Here is a 14,207-nt window from a genome sequence, read left to right as displayed (position 1 = left end):
CAGTTAATCAAGTTCAGTTCCATTTTTCATATTATTTTTACTAATAGTTATTCACTAAACAACTACAAGGCCCATTCACCTATTATTTATAGATATTTGAGGGTTGTTACGGTTTACTATCACCCACAATTAAATACAATGATCATTCATAGTCCACAATAATAATAATACATCAATAATAAACTATACCAGAATTATGGACTACCCTTAATTGAAGGTGCCAAAGGTGACCTTGTGTTTTTCTGTGCTCTCTACAAAGGTTTTCATCAAAGACTCGAAGTCTAACCTGTTCATAATATCATGATGGACATGCAGCAACTGTTAAATAATAACAGTGTCAGTCTTTTTTACGTCATGGTGCTCCTTAACCACGTTAAATGTGGAGAATGACCTCTCGGAGGAGGTGACAGACGCAGGCAGGCACAGACAAAGTTCCATAAATATTTCAACCTCTCTCAGATGTTCCTGTGTTTGTGGTTGCAGTCCCCCAATAAAATCAACTGTTTAGCTACTGTATTACTGTAAAATCTCTGTTAACTGACCCCGACCCTTACACTTTGACCGGATGTGTAATTCATTAAATTCACACATTTTAACCATCTTTTTTTCATATATTTTCTGACAGGCACCTTGTCATATGCTGTTCAAAATTTAAAACAAATGTGCAGGTAGCCCATAATTTATGGTAAAATAGCCAACTATTTACACATTGTGTTCCACCCTTTGAAAACACGGGGTGCTACAGCACCTTCAACACCCCCCTTCCTGTGCACATGATCCCTAATGGTTTGGCGAAAAATGCTCTGGGGGCATCTTCTCCCTCCCCTGTATTTTTCAATGCACTCTCATTGTTTTGATGTGTAAAATGAAATAAAAGACACAATTAGCATTCAGATAAAAAAATATGATTAGTGAAGAACATAACTACAATCTACAATAATTTACTCATAGACCTGTCTTTAAATCATAGAAATGTTGACAAAATTCAAAAACTATTAGTTATTTCACTTTGTTTAAGGCCTTTAAAGCTACACATCATTAAAATCAACAATTGAAATGAACTTGGCCTTGTTTAACTTGGAGGACTTGTTGAACGTTTACCACGTTCCCCTTGTTGGTTTAGCATGTTAGCATGCTAACATTTACTAATTAGTGAGACAAAATTTCAATTTAACCAGATGATGAGAAGTCAGGAGATCAGTGTTAGTGCAATTCATCCTCTAAAAATCGTGAATGTGTGTAACAAATTTCACAGCAATCCATCCAATAGTTATCAAAATATTTAATAAAAATCTAAACAGTCAACCTCATGGTGGTGATAGAGGAAAAGTAACCAAAGTAACCAAATCATCATAATGTTTTCTCTGAGGACTTTGAATATCTGTTTGAAATTTCATGACAATCCATCAGATCAGCCCCTGAGGTTTTGCTGCTCCAGCCTCACCTGCTGATGTGAGGTAGAGATGACAAAGCACCATACTGACATGTTGAAAGTAAAAGTTTGTTTAAATCCCAGTATCAACAGTTTTCTGGGCAGTGACAAACTGGTGTGAATTATAGATAATGGACAGTCCCTTTTCACAGAGGACATGTTGATGTGTCACAATAGGAAAATCACAGGTGTAAATAATAATATCAATGATGGCAGACCTGAGCCATCGTTAATGTTATTAGTAACATCTGTGCTTTTCCTACTTTGACAAGTCAAAATGCAAAAGACACTGAGGAAAGACAAAGGAATGATAAACACATCATATGTTCAAAACACATATACAGAACATTATTACTACTTTAGAGTTATAATGCTTAAGATTTTCATATCAAACCCCGATTTTGAAACCAGATATCTACTGTTGAAATAGTTACAATGCTTGTTTTGATATTTTGTAGCAAACTTGTAGTGAAATTCCTATTAAAATGTACTGAGAGGGGACATGATGTTACTGTAAATATTATGATGACAGCTGTGAAAGGAAATTTATATTCTGCCATACTTGATGTCATATCATTATAATGGTCATGGTCATCATTAAATTTATTCTTTAAGACTTTAAAAACAGGGCCAGATGTGAATGGTTGTCAAGACAACAAGAATATATGATGTGAAAGATCATAGTGATCAAAAAGTTGTTTTACCTGGATACATTTAGCAAACAGTAAAAGTGTCACATTTCCAAAAAAACGTAACTATGATTGTCCTGTCACCTTAACCCCGTGGTTATTATTGTAGCCATGACGACGATAAATAACTAAATAACTAAATAACTTAAACCCACATGTTTCTCTAACCTTAACAAAGTGATCATTTGAACCCAAACCATGATTTTTACCTAAACCTAACCAAGTGGTCTTTGTGCCTAAGCCTAACCCGACCGTAATCACAGCGTTGTCACATCATAAAACATAATTATTTTTTAACAGTGATGTGTAACGGTTTTGGAAAACACAAACAAATGATGTCCTGCTGACTGCTGCCGAAAGGGGCGCCAGATTAGAAAATGCTCCTATATGTTGTTCTGGAGTCACATGGTCAAAAGATGTATTTGGTCGTTTAATTTGGAGGACTTGTTGAATGTTTACCATATTCACCTTGTTGGTTTTAGCATGTTATCATGCTAACATTTGCTAATTAGCGTGACAAAATTTAATTTTAACCAGATTATGAGAAGTCAGGAGATCAATGTTAGTGCAATTCATCCTCTGAGGATATATTCAATTAAGAACTAAACAGTCAAACTGATGGTGGCACTAGTGGAAAAGTCAGAGGATCACCAAATCATTATAAGGTGTCTTTTTAGGACTTAAATTATCTGCTGTAAATTTCATGACAAATTAATCCATCTGAGAGTTGAGATATTTCACTCTGAACCACAACCTCATGGTGTATTCCCTTCTAGTCTTCCTGGTTTGGTTTGTTTGTTTCATGAGTTTATTTTTTGACATTTATATTCCAGGTTCCAGAGGTGCCACCGATGATCGTCGGGGCGATGATCACACTTCCATCATGAGCAGACATTGCAGCAGGAGCAGCAACAGGAGGTGCCAAAGCAGAGGAGGAGGTGGAGGATGTAGCTGCTGTTCCCTCTGCAGTTGAAAAAAATACAGATACAGTTAAACAGTAGAGACACCTGAAAACAAAGATGTAACTTTGATTCATCAGTGAATTTAACAAAGTCACCATCTACTGCACCTGCGTATGCTTTCTTTAACTTCTCTGAGGCGTTTTTGTTTCCTATACTCTCCAGGATCTTAACAGTGATGTTCACAGCCATCTCTTCACCGTAGTGCTCTATCATTTTATCCACAGTGTCCGTCCGGGTTGGATTCTCTAGGTGGGACCTAGGAATTCGTTTGCAGCCGTCCAAGACATCAGTCTTAAGGTACCAATTAAACGTTTTAAAATCACTATCACGCAGGTCTTCAAGAGTGTCAAGGAGCAACTGTGGAACCGGCATTTCTGCTCACTGAGGAGGTAAAAGAGGGGAAATTAGTTTTCAGACGAGCTTTCAATGTTAAGGGATTGGTTTGACATTTTGGGAAATAGGCTCATTTGCATTGTTGCAGAGAGTTTAATGAGAAAATCGATACCACTCCTGTATCTGTCCATACTGTGTTTCTGTGTTTTACAGGGGGATATGTGCTGGTCTGTTTCTTGGCCAGGAGCAGTGACTTCCTGGAGTCTTGTCATCACAGTAAGGTCGCCATTCAACCAGTAGAGACACCAGGAAGTCATCACGCCTGCTAAAGACGTAGTCTGGCACATAACCTTCTGTACAACCACCACTTGACATTTTTTACACCTAAATTATTGTACAAATTAAACAAACAAGATATAACGTGTTAATTAGTGAGTTTGACTTTGGCTGTTTTTGTTACATTTGGCCAGAGCAGGCTAGCAGTAGGTTTTATCCTAAGTTGGATCTTGTCATCTAACTCTGGGCAGCAAAGCAAATCATTTCCCAAAATTTCAAACCACTTTGTGTCATTTCTTGCTGGCAACAAACACACATGACAGAAAAAGTTTAAATTCTGACACACTAGAAAGGAAACCATCTAATCCTCAGCAAACACAGTATGATGGAAATCAGTGATTCCATGTCAAGGTTATGATTCATTACTGGTGTTATAACAACAAACAGTGACTTATGATTATTTTCATTACTGATTAATCTTCTGGTTATTCTTTTGATTAATCAATTAATTGGTTTGGTCTATAAAACATCAAACAGAGAAAAATTTCCATCACAACTTCCTAGAGTCCACAATGACATCATCAAATGACTTAATATCAAATATCAAGATATTAAATTTTCTGTAATTAAGACAAGGAAAAGCAGCACATTCTCAAATTTGAGAATATGAAACCAAAACATTTTTGGAGCTTACTTTTTTGACTAATTGTTACAGCTCTAAAAAATATTTCGCTCTTTAAATGTTGGTAATAAACACACATGTAAATATAAAAACAAACAAATTAAAATAAATCATGTTAAGATTTTTTTCAGTCTGCATCTTAATCTGGTTCGGCATTAAATTAGTGATCACAGGGTACATGTGCCAGATTTATTCTGTAAATCATGAAAAAAATCACAAAAATGATGAAAAATGTCCCGTTTCACAACGTTAAGAGACGTAGTGACACTTTCATAAGTCATCTTTTGTAAAGGGGTTATATGTTGCAAATAATGGCTTTATTCATGTTTAATGAATCATTTACTGATGTTTTACAGATCAGTTTAATAAGGCCAACTTTGGGGTTGCCAGGTTGTGGAAAATCCTCCTTCAGCACAACACTGATCTTTTTTAGACTGTTGAATTAACCAGGGACACCCCTCCTTCTCCAACTGACTCACTGGAAAGTGACTCACTTAAGTTCTGGAAAAGGACTGCATGAGTCATAAGTTACACACTTTTTTATGAGACATCAAATTTATAAATGTTAGTAAATCACTAATAAAGGATCATGAGTTTAGTGCTTTAATGTAATCATGTTTCCCATAAAGTATAGTTCGTTTATCATGATAAAATAAGTCATAAAGTCTGGAGTTATAAGTGTTATTAAAGTCATTAATAAGGGTACCAGGTTTCTCTCTATCACTTCTATAATAAGCAAACATAGTAGGTTAACTACAGATCTAAATGTATAATTCATCATAAATAAAGGGTTCTTAATCCATCAACAATTAGTCAATTGATTCACTAGAAGAATAATTGATGACTTTGATGCATTTTTCAAGTAAAAATGAAAAACATTCCCCAGTTCCAGTCTGTCATTTGTGAGGATTTTCTGGTTTTCTTGGTCTTATGTGATAGTAAATTAAATATATTTGGCTTTTAGAGTGTTAGTCAGCCAAAACAAGCATTTTGATAGCATCACTCTGGGCTGTAGGACACTGCAGCTATTTTCTGACATTTTATAGATAAAACAAATCATCATATTAATCGATAATGAAAATAACTGTTAGTTGCAGCCCTAATCAAGTCTGTAGCTGTGAATGTTAGCTAATAAACTGTTAATGAAAAGAAAAAGGATACTGGTCCAGATGTGGTCAAACAGCTCATTACAGCTGACTTCATGATGAACCTGGCAACCCAGATCATATTGACCTACTTTTTGTTTACTCATGATTCATTTTTAAAGCTTTAGTCAATTGTTTATTAAAATTAATAAAGCGAATGACTACAGTTTCTAAGCTATTACAGAAATCCTTCAAAACACGAATGGATTCACATCTGGATCTGGATCCACGTTTGGTCCATGGTCTAAACTTCCACATTTCATTAACATCTGTTTACATGTTTGGAGATATTCTGCCAACTAACAGACAGACAAATTAACAAACGAGACCGAAATAATTTCATTTTCACTCCGTAAACAGTTTGATTAAGAAATGAACACTGATTGAAATAAATATATAGCCTACAGGATTCGCTCGGTAGGTTTACTGCACGAAGGCACAACAGTTAAAAATCCAGGAGCGCATCGATCACCAGTAAACTTTTCAAAATGCCAGATGTGTGTGACGGCGCGCTGTGCGTAAAAACACTTTTCACACGATATATCAATACAGTGATGTACATCTGAAAACAACCACTACTAACAGGCCTCGACAACACGACCAGGGGCCGCCCGGTTCGATGTAAACACATTTCTGTAACTTTACATTTGTAATTTGACCAATAAGTGTTGCACCAAGATGGCTGCACCACCGCAGAACCAACGTGCCAGAAACTGCGTTTTAATGAGCGTTAGATATAATTAAAAAGAACTTACCGTGTCAACAACAGCCCACGGACACCAGTTACATACGATAATGCACAGAAAGGGGCGAGACTTTCTAGTTTCGTTTTCAGCAAGTTACAGGAAGTTTTGCGTAAGTTCAGAGCGCAGCAGCAGCAGACAGACGAGACATGAGTTAATGTTCAAGTGGAAAGAAACTAGAGTCAGGGTGACGTTTGTTCCTTTGTCTTACAAAAAAGTTACCTATGAAAGAACAAAACACCCTAAATGAATGAATGAATGAATGAATGAATGAATAAATACCATGTTATTGGGAAAGACGCCCACCCACTCATCCTGTGCCCTCCAGTAACGTTGACAATATTTAGTAAAAGCTTCCATTTGTAAATGTCCATCTTGCTTTCTTTTGTTTTGGAAGTCTGCACATAAACAGATTTTAAGGTAAGTTGATCTAATTTTTCCTCACTGGTCTTAAAGGATCTGTGTGTTTTAACAAAGGTAAACACAGAAAAGCATTTCAGTAACAGTTAGGAAATTCATGTGAGGAACTATTCATTAGTTTGATGTAAAATATAAAATTGATTAAAACTGACATGCACATACAATGTCATGTATGTGCATGTGCTTACACGCTCTCCTTCCATCCATTTGCAATAACACAAGTTACAAGTTACTTTCACTCCCTGTTGACAACCTAAGTGACCGTCAACAAAATGAAACAAATAAGTGACCACAAACACCACACTTTAATATTAAAGGACCAGTGTGTAAGATTTAGTGGCATCTAGTGGTGAAGTTGCAGATTGCAACCAACTGAATGCCCCTCCCTTCCAAGTGTGTAGGAGAACTTACGGTGGCAGTGAAAAACATGAAAGACCCTCTCTAGAGCCAGTGTTTGGTTTGTTTGTTCTGGGCTACTGTAGAAACACAGCGGTGCAACATGGCGGGCTCTGTGGAAGAGGACTGGCTCCCTATGTAGATATAAAGGGCTCATTCTAAGATAATGAAAACACAACAATGCTTATTTTCAGGTGATTATATACTAATTAAAACATACTTATGAATATTATATTCCATTTCTCCCAAGTCTGTTCTGCTAGATGCCACTAAATCTTACACATTGCTCCTTTAAATATCAGCATCCCCTATTTATTAGCATGGTTGCTCATAGGCACATATGCTGTACATACATCCCTGTTATGTCTAGCTCCTCGTCAATTTTCTTCCCCAGTTAATCAAGTTCAGTTCCATTTTTCATATTATTTTTACTAATAGTTACTCACTAAACAACTACAAGGCCCATTCACCTATTATTTATGGATATTTGAAATTTGTTATGGTTTGCTATCACCCACAATTAATTATGGACTACCTTTAATTGAAGGTGCCAAAGGTGATCTTGTGTTTTGCTGTGCTCTCTACAAAGGTTTTCATCAAAGACTTGATGTCAAACCTTTTCATAATGTCATGATGGACATGCAGCAACTGTAAAAAAAAAATAAAGGTGTCAGGCTGTTTTGCATCATATTGCTCCGTTAAATGTGGAGAATGACCTCTCGGAGGAGGTGACAGACGCAGGCAGGCACAGAAAAATATTTCAATCTCTCTCAGAAGTTCCCGTGTTTGTGGTTGCAGTCCCCCAATAAAATCAACTGTTTAGCTACTGTATTACTGCGAAATCTCTGTTAACTGACCCCGACCCTTACGCTTTGACCTGATGTGTAATTCATTAAATTCACACATTTTAACCATCTTTTTTTCATATATTTTCTCACAGGCACCTTGTCATATGCTGTTCAAAATTTAAAACAAATGTGCAGGTAGCCCATAATTTATGGTAAAATAGCCAACTATTTACAAACTGTGTTCCACCCTTTGAAAACACGGGGTGCTACAGCACCTTCAACACCCCCCTTCCTGTGCACATGATCCCTAATGGTTTGGCGAAAAATGATCCAGGGGCATCTTCTCACCCCCCTGTATTTTTCAGTGCAGTCTGAGTTTTTTTAATGTGTTAAATTTCATAAAAGACACAATTAGCATTCAGATAAAAAATATGATTAGTGAAGAACATAACTACAATCTACAATAATTTACTCATAGACCTGTCTTTAAATCATAGAAATGTTGACAAAATTGAAAAACTATTAGATATTTCACTTTGTTTAAGGCCTTTAAAGCTACAAATCATTAAATTGACAATTGAAATGAACTTTCATTGTAAATATTATAATGACAGCTGTGAAAGGAAATTTCTATTCTGCCATACTTGATGTCATATCGGTCATGGTCATTATTAAACTTATTCTTTAAGACTTAAAAAACATCAGATGTGAATGGTTGTCCAGACAACAAGAAGATATGATGTGAAAGATCATAGTAATCAAGAAGTTGTCATACATGGACACATTTAGCAAACATAAAAAAAATTCCAAAAAACATAACTACAATCATCCCCTAACCTTAACCCCATGGTAATTATTGTAGCCATGATGACGAGGGTCACCTAACTTTAAGGAAGAAGTAACTTTATCCCACATGTTTCCTTAACCTTAAAGGGATTGTTCGGATTTTTGAAGTGAGGTTGTATGAAGTACTTATCTGTAGTCAGTGTATTACCTGCAGTAGATTTGGATCAGCACACCCCCAGTTTGGAGAAGTAGGCAGGAGTATCTTTCAGATAGACAGAATCTAAGCTATGTACTGCTGTAGAAAAATGTCAAGTTGTGGTTGTACAGAGGGGCAGCAGCAAAATGTATTTTAGCCGCCTAAAAAAATCAGTATCAGTTTAAGTGTACACTATATTTAAAATATTTTCACCACTTTACCTTGTCATCAGACAGCCCTTTCCTTTGGCACACATTTCTGCTCACTGAAGAGGTAGAAGAGGGGAAATTAGCTTTCAGGTGAGCTTTCAATGTTTAGGGATTGGTTTGACATTTTGGGAAATAGGTACATTTGCTTTGTTGCTGAGAGTTTAATGAGAAAATCGATACAACTTCTGTATATGTCCATACTGTGTTTCTGTGTTTTACAGGGGGATATGTGTTGGTCTGTTTCTTATCCAGGAGCAGTGACTTCCTGGAGTCTTGTCATCACACTGAGGTTGCCATTCAACCAGCAGAGACACCAGGAAGTCACTGCGCCCACTCAAAACGCAGTGTACACAGTGTACTACACAGAAGTGTACTAACAGTTTACTTTCAATACTCAGTACTTTCAATTTTTCCTACATAAGCATGATTTATGCTACCCTAGTCTTTAGTATAGTGGACTTTTTACATAAATTATAACTATCACAAAAATGAATGGCACTTCCATTGTTAAATGTAATCTAGCAGAGATTAATTCATTGTAATTGAGATAGACAATATATGTGAAGGAGTTTTTTTAATGTAATTTTTTACTTTGGTATTGCAATTTGCATTGCACAGTTTTAATTCACTGGCTTATAGTTGCATATTTATAAGATAACATGCATAAAACCAACAACGTGAAGTGATTGACAATGTTGAGAAACAGCCCCGTAGCCAGAACAAATTGAACAGGGGGGCTTTTAGTTTTCACAGGAGTGCTGGACATTAAACATGGTTGGAAATGTACTTTTACAGGGTAAACATGCCAATATCACTGATACCCCCCATATTAAGATAATGCTTAACAACCCATACTTTACAAAAAACACATTACAAATTTGTTAATGACACACTTTTAACAGAAAAAGGGTTCACTTGATGTCTGTGTCAGAGTGCATCACAGCATAGCACAAGCATTTTCTAAAACAAACTTAATGAACAAAAACAAGAATGCTGCTGAAGCAAAAGCTGATTGATTTCACCAAAATGCTACAACATAACAAGCCTGAGTTTAAACGGGTTTGTGATCTGTCCTGAGCAGCGTGAGCATTGCTGGCTTCAGTAGTGAACCATGACTCTTAAACTTTGGCCCTCTGACCCCACTTCCCTCATCTGCACGCTCTGGTGAAGATCTTCCTTTACAGATTAATTCCTTAATCTTGAAAATGGCATGGATAATAAATTTGCAACAATGTCCTCCTCACTAGCAGTAATGTTACTCACAGCTTGTTTATCTGTTTTTCCCCAATGGTGGGTTTAACCTTTAACCCTGCATTCCAAAATAAGGTGAATAGAGGGCCAAAGGATGCTACATGCCAGGGAAGAGATGACAGCTTTCGTTGTGGTTTAAAAACCTGCAGAAAGCCAACAGTTGCTACAAACTAGAGAGAAGAAAGAGACTTCACAAGGGGCAACAGATAAGAACATTTTTGGTTTAACACAATTGATTCGTAATATTGTGAGAACAATGCCTAACAACAGGCAATGGCATCCTTTCAGAGTGACAGGCTGTGGTCTCAGGGGAACAACATGTTGTCTTATCATCTTAGTCCTTGCAATTATTGTCCCAGTTGTATTGTTTAAGGCCGTTGTTAATGCTACACATATTGACTGACATGAATACATTCTTGATCAAGCCCCTGACAAAGTGGGGTTCCCCTATTCCTTGAGTGTTCATTTTTACGGTTAAGAATTATCAAAAGAGAGGGATTGTGAGGGAAATTACACATATTACATATATAATCAAGTCTGAATATATTTATTGCACGTTTGAATACAGTTACTGCACATGTAATCATATTTAATTACCATTATGTTTGATCAGTACTATCAGTGTAACAGAAGGGTTCATGGAATGTGACCAAAGATATCTAAGTCTTTGGGAGTGTGAGCAGAGAATTTGCTAACTGTTAACTGTTTAGAAAGGTTGAGGCTAAAATGGTGCCTCAGAGGGTAGCAAGACTGCCACAGTACCTTAGATGGGAACAAAACCTGATAAGGATGTTTACTGGAAGAAGCAGCCTTGACAAGAGGGAAGAGTTCCAAGGTATAAAAGGTGTAGACAGTTTTCCATCTGTGTGCATACCACAAACTAACTTTGTGCTGTGTACCATTCCCTGAGCATTAATAAAGTATGACAATACTGTAAGAGATTTTTGTCTCGTTCCTCTTTGTCAAAGTGGAAATGCAAATCTGCCATGACACCGTCAACAATAATCTTGTTCTTTTTTGACTCCCCCTCAAGATAGTCAATTTTCCCATCCAGTGATTTCACGTACCGTACCTGTCTCTGTTTGTATATCTGCACTTTGTTGCAATCTTGTCGCTGGTCTTTTTCCGATCATCCACCTGAGTTTGTGTGTAGTCCAGGCTCCGTTTGTATTCCGTGACATCTTACGAGGTTGTCAACTTGCTTGTCTATTTTCTCCATGAATAAGTTGTAGAAACATTTTGAAGTTAGTTTTTTTCTTTCCTGGAGATTAATCATGTCTTTAAAGAAAACTTTTTTCTGTTCTAACATTTCTGTCAGGACATTGACAGTAATGTATTCCTCATCAACAGTGGACTATTTGGGGGCTTTTTCTCAGGCATTTCTCAAAGTTTGTAAGGTAAATCAAGGAGAATGAAACTGTGTAGGCTTCAAGATGGTGACACTTCCATTGATGATCACACTTCCATTGATGATGAACATTCCACTCTGAGCAGAAGTTGCAGCAGGAGCAGCAACAGGAGGTGCCAAAGCAGAGGAGGAAGTGGAGGGTGTAGCTGCTCTTTCCTCTGCAGTTGAGAAAAAAACACAGATACAGTTAAACAGTGAGACATGTGAAAAGATGCAACTTTGACTCATCAGTGAATTTAACAAAGTCATCATCTACTGTACCTGCGTATGTTTCCTTTAACTTCTCTGCAGCATTGTTGTTGTATATTTTCTTCAGGATCTCAACAGTGATGTTCACAGACGACTCATCACTGTAGGTCTGTATCATTTCAGTCACAGTGTCCGTCCAGGATGCTTTCTCTAGACGGGACTTAGGAATTGGTCTGCAGCTGTCCAAGACGTGAGTTGTAAGGTAAAACTTAAACTTTTTGAAATCATCATCACGCAGATCTTCCAGAATCTCAAGGAGCAGCTGTGGAACCGGCATTTCTGCTCACTGAGGAGGTAGAAGAGGGGCAATTAATTTTCAGTTTTCAGACGAACTTTCGATGTTAAGGGATTGGTTTGACATTTTGGGAGATACGCTTAATTCACTAGATGAAGAATAATTGGCAACTTTGATACATTTTTCAAGCAAAAATGAAAAACAATCCATAGTTCCAGCTTGTAATTTGTGAGGATGTGCTGTTTTTCTTGGTCTTATGTGATGGTAAATTAAATATATTTGGATTTTGGAGTGTTAGTCGCTAGGCTTGCCGCGGTGGTCGATGTTACCGGTGTTACACGGTGTTGGGACATACACGGATTACATTAGCCTACTTGCCCACCGCCCATACCGTAGTTTTTTCAATAGATTTGTAAAGTATCAAGCGTGTTATCAATACTAAGTTACTGTCTGCTCCGGGAGCGTCTGCAGCAGCAACAGAGTCACAGCAAAAAGTAGCAGAGTGAGACGTCTGTTCTCCGTCCTGCTGCGGTAATCAAACTTAACGTAACAAGTTGTTGGCGAGCAGCTGCTCTCATGTCTCCCCGGGTCTCGGTGCGTGTTTTCCGCAGCAACTCTCCCGCTCTCGACTTGCTCTCGGTGTGTCTCTCTCCGGATGGCAAGCGAGTTGCTCCGTTTCTGGTTCTAACCCTAACCCTGTGTGCGACGCAGCCCGTCTGTACACGGAGGACGACCCGCTGGCAGCACCCTAAAGCCCGCCGTCACTAACTCTAAAATAAAGGGAAGATCTAATCTAAAAACCTAACGTTAAAGATCAAAGTAAGCGCTCTACGGATTGAGCGTCACTGACTAATACCTTATTTTGTAAAATGTCCGGTGTAACCGGTAATACCGGTGTTGTCATGAGATTATTAGTCGGTGGGGAAATTTCCGCACTTGGCATTAGTTGCCAAAACAAGCAATTTGATCGCATCACCCTGGGCTATACGAAACTGTGGCTATTTCTGACATTTTATGTGTAACACCCACTGCAAGTCGCTAGCATAAGAAATGACAATAAAGGAAGTAAAGTATAAATATTTTTATTACAGTCAGATTTAGATTTTACATTCACCCACCTTAAATTCCTCCCAATTAACTTCCCAGCTAGGCTATCGCTAACAGTGCAGGGGCTGAGTTTTACTAAGACACACCAGTGCACACTGCAATCAATAAGTCCTACACACTAGGTGAGTTAACACACTCCAAATTGGCACACGTGATTATCTTCACTGCAACTGACTAACAATCACAGCACACCTTAAGCCTGCCCTGACTGCCTAACTGGGATTCAACCTGAACAATGTTAATGGTGGGGACAGCAGGCAGACTGATATTAAAACAAACAAAGGAAAATTAGAAAAAAACAAAACTAGTCCGCACCAAGGGTAATATCTATATCTTTTTGCCCGCTACCAGCTCACTTGTCAGGGCGGACTAGACAGAAAAGAATACCCCCAAAAAACATAAACAAATAAATGATACAAATAATCCCACGGCAAGAGCAGCTAGCGGACCACTGATGCTCTGCAGGAAAAAAAAACAATATTAACAATCTTAAAAACACTTTATTGCAAAAATATTAAAATACACAGTAATTAAATGTCAAAAACTACATGACTGAACCTTTAAAATACTTGGTACGTCGATTTATTTTCGCACTGACTACCAGCCGCCTTCAACCCAGCAGGGAAGCATGTTTGAAATATAGCCTATGAAAAACAATAAATGTCACACACACACACACATTCCAACCTGACAGTAGCCTATAACACACACAGAAAACAGCGTTAAGCCTACCAGTCATTCCTGCAACTAACAGGCCTCAACAACACGACCAGGCGCCGCCAGGTTCAATGTCAACACACTTCTGTAACTTTACATTTGTAATAGGACCAGTAGATGTGACAGCAGCGCAGCAGAACCAACGTACCAAAACTGCGTTTTACTGAACATGAGATATAATCC

At 37.7% G+C, this 14,207-nt stretch overlaps 1 protein-coding gene across 1 annotated transcript; it reads right to left on the bottom strand.

Annotated features, from left to right (window-relative positions):
- Positions 1–1,265: 1,265 nt before the first annotated feature.
- Positions 1,266–6,390, bottom strand: LOC137180091 (caspase b-like). The gene is made up of 3 exons (XM_067585305.1): positions 6,275–6,390; positions 3,191–3,464; positions 1,266–3,084 (listed from the first exon to the last, which is right to left on the bottom strand). Exons 2-3 carry the CDS (start codon positions 3,453–3,455, stop codon positions 2,930–2,932), a joined length of 420 nt encoding a protein of 139 aa, XP_067441406.1. The 5' UTR covers positions 3,456–3,464; positions 6,275–6,390; the 3' UTR covers positions 1,266–2,929.
- Between the last annotated feature and the right edge of the window lie 7,817 nt (positions 6,391–14,207).

Source organism: Thunnus thynnus, chromosome 3 (assembly GCF_963924715.1).
Source record: "Thunnus thynnus chromosome 3, fThuThy2.1, whole genome shotgun sequence".
In the NCBI taxonomy this organism is placed as follows: Eukaryota; Metazoa; Chordata; class Actinopteri; order Scombriformes; family Scombridae; genus Thunnus; species Thunnus thynnus.
This window is presented reverse-complemented; position numbering and strand designations above follow the sequence as displayed.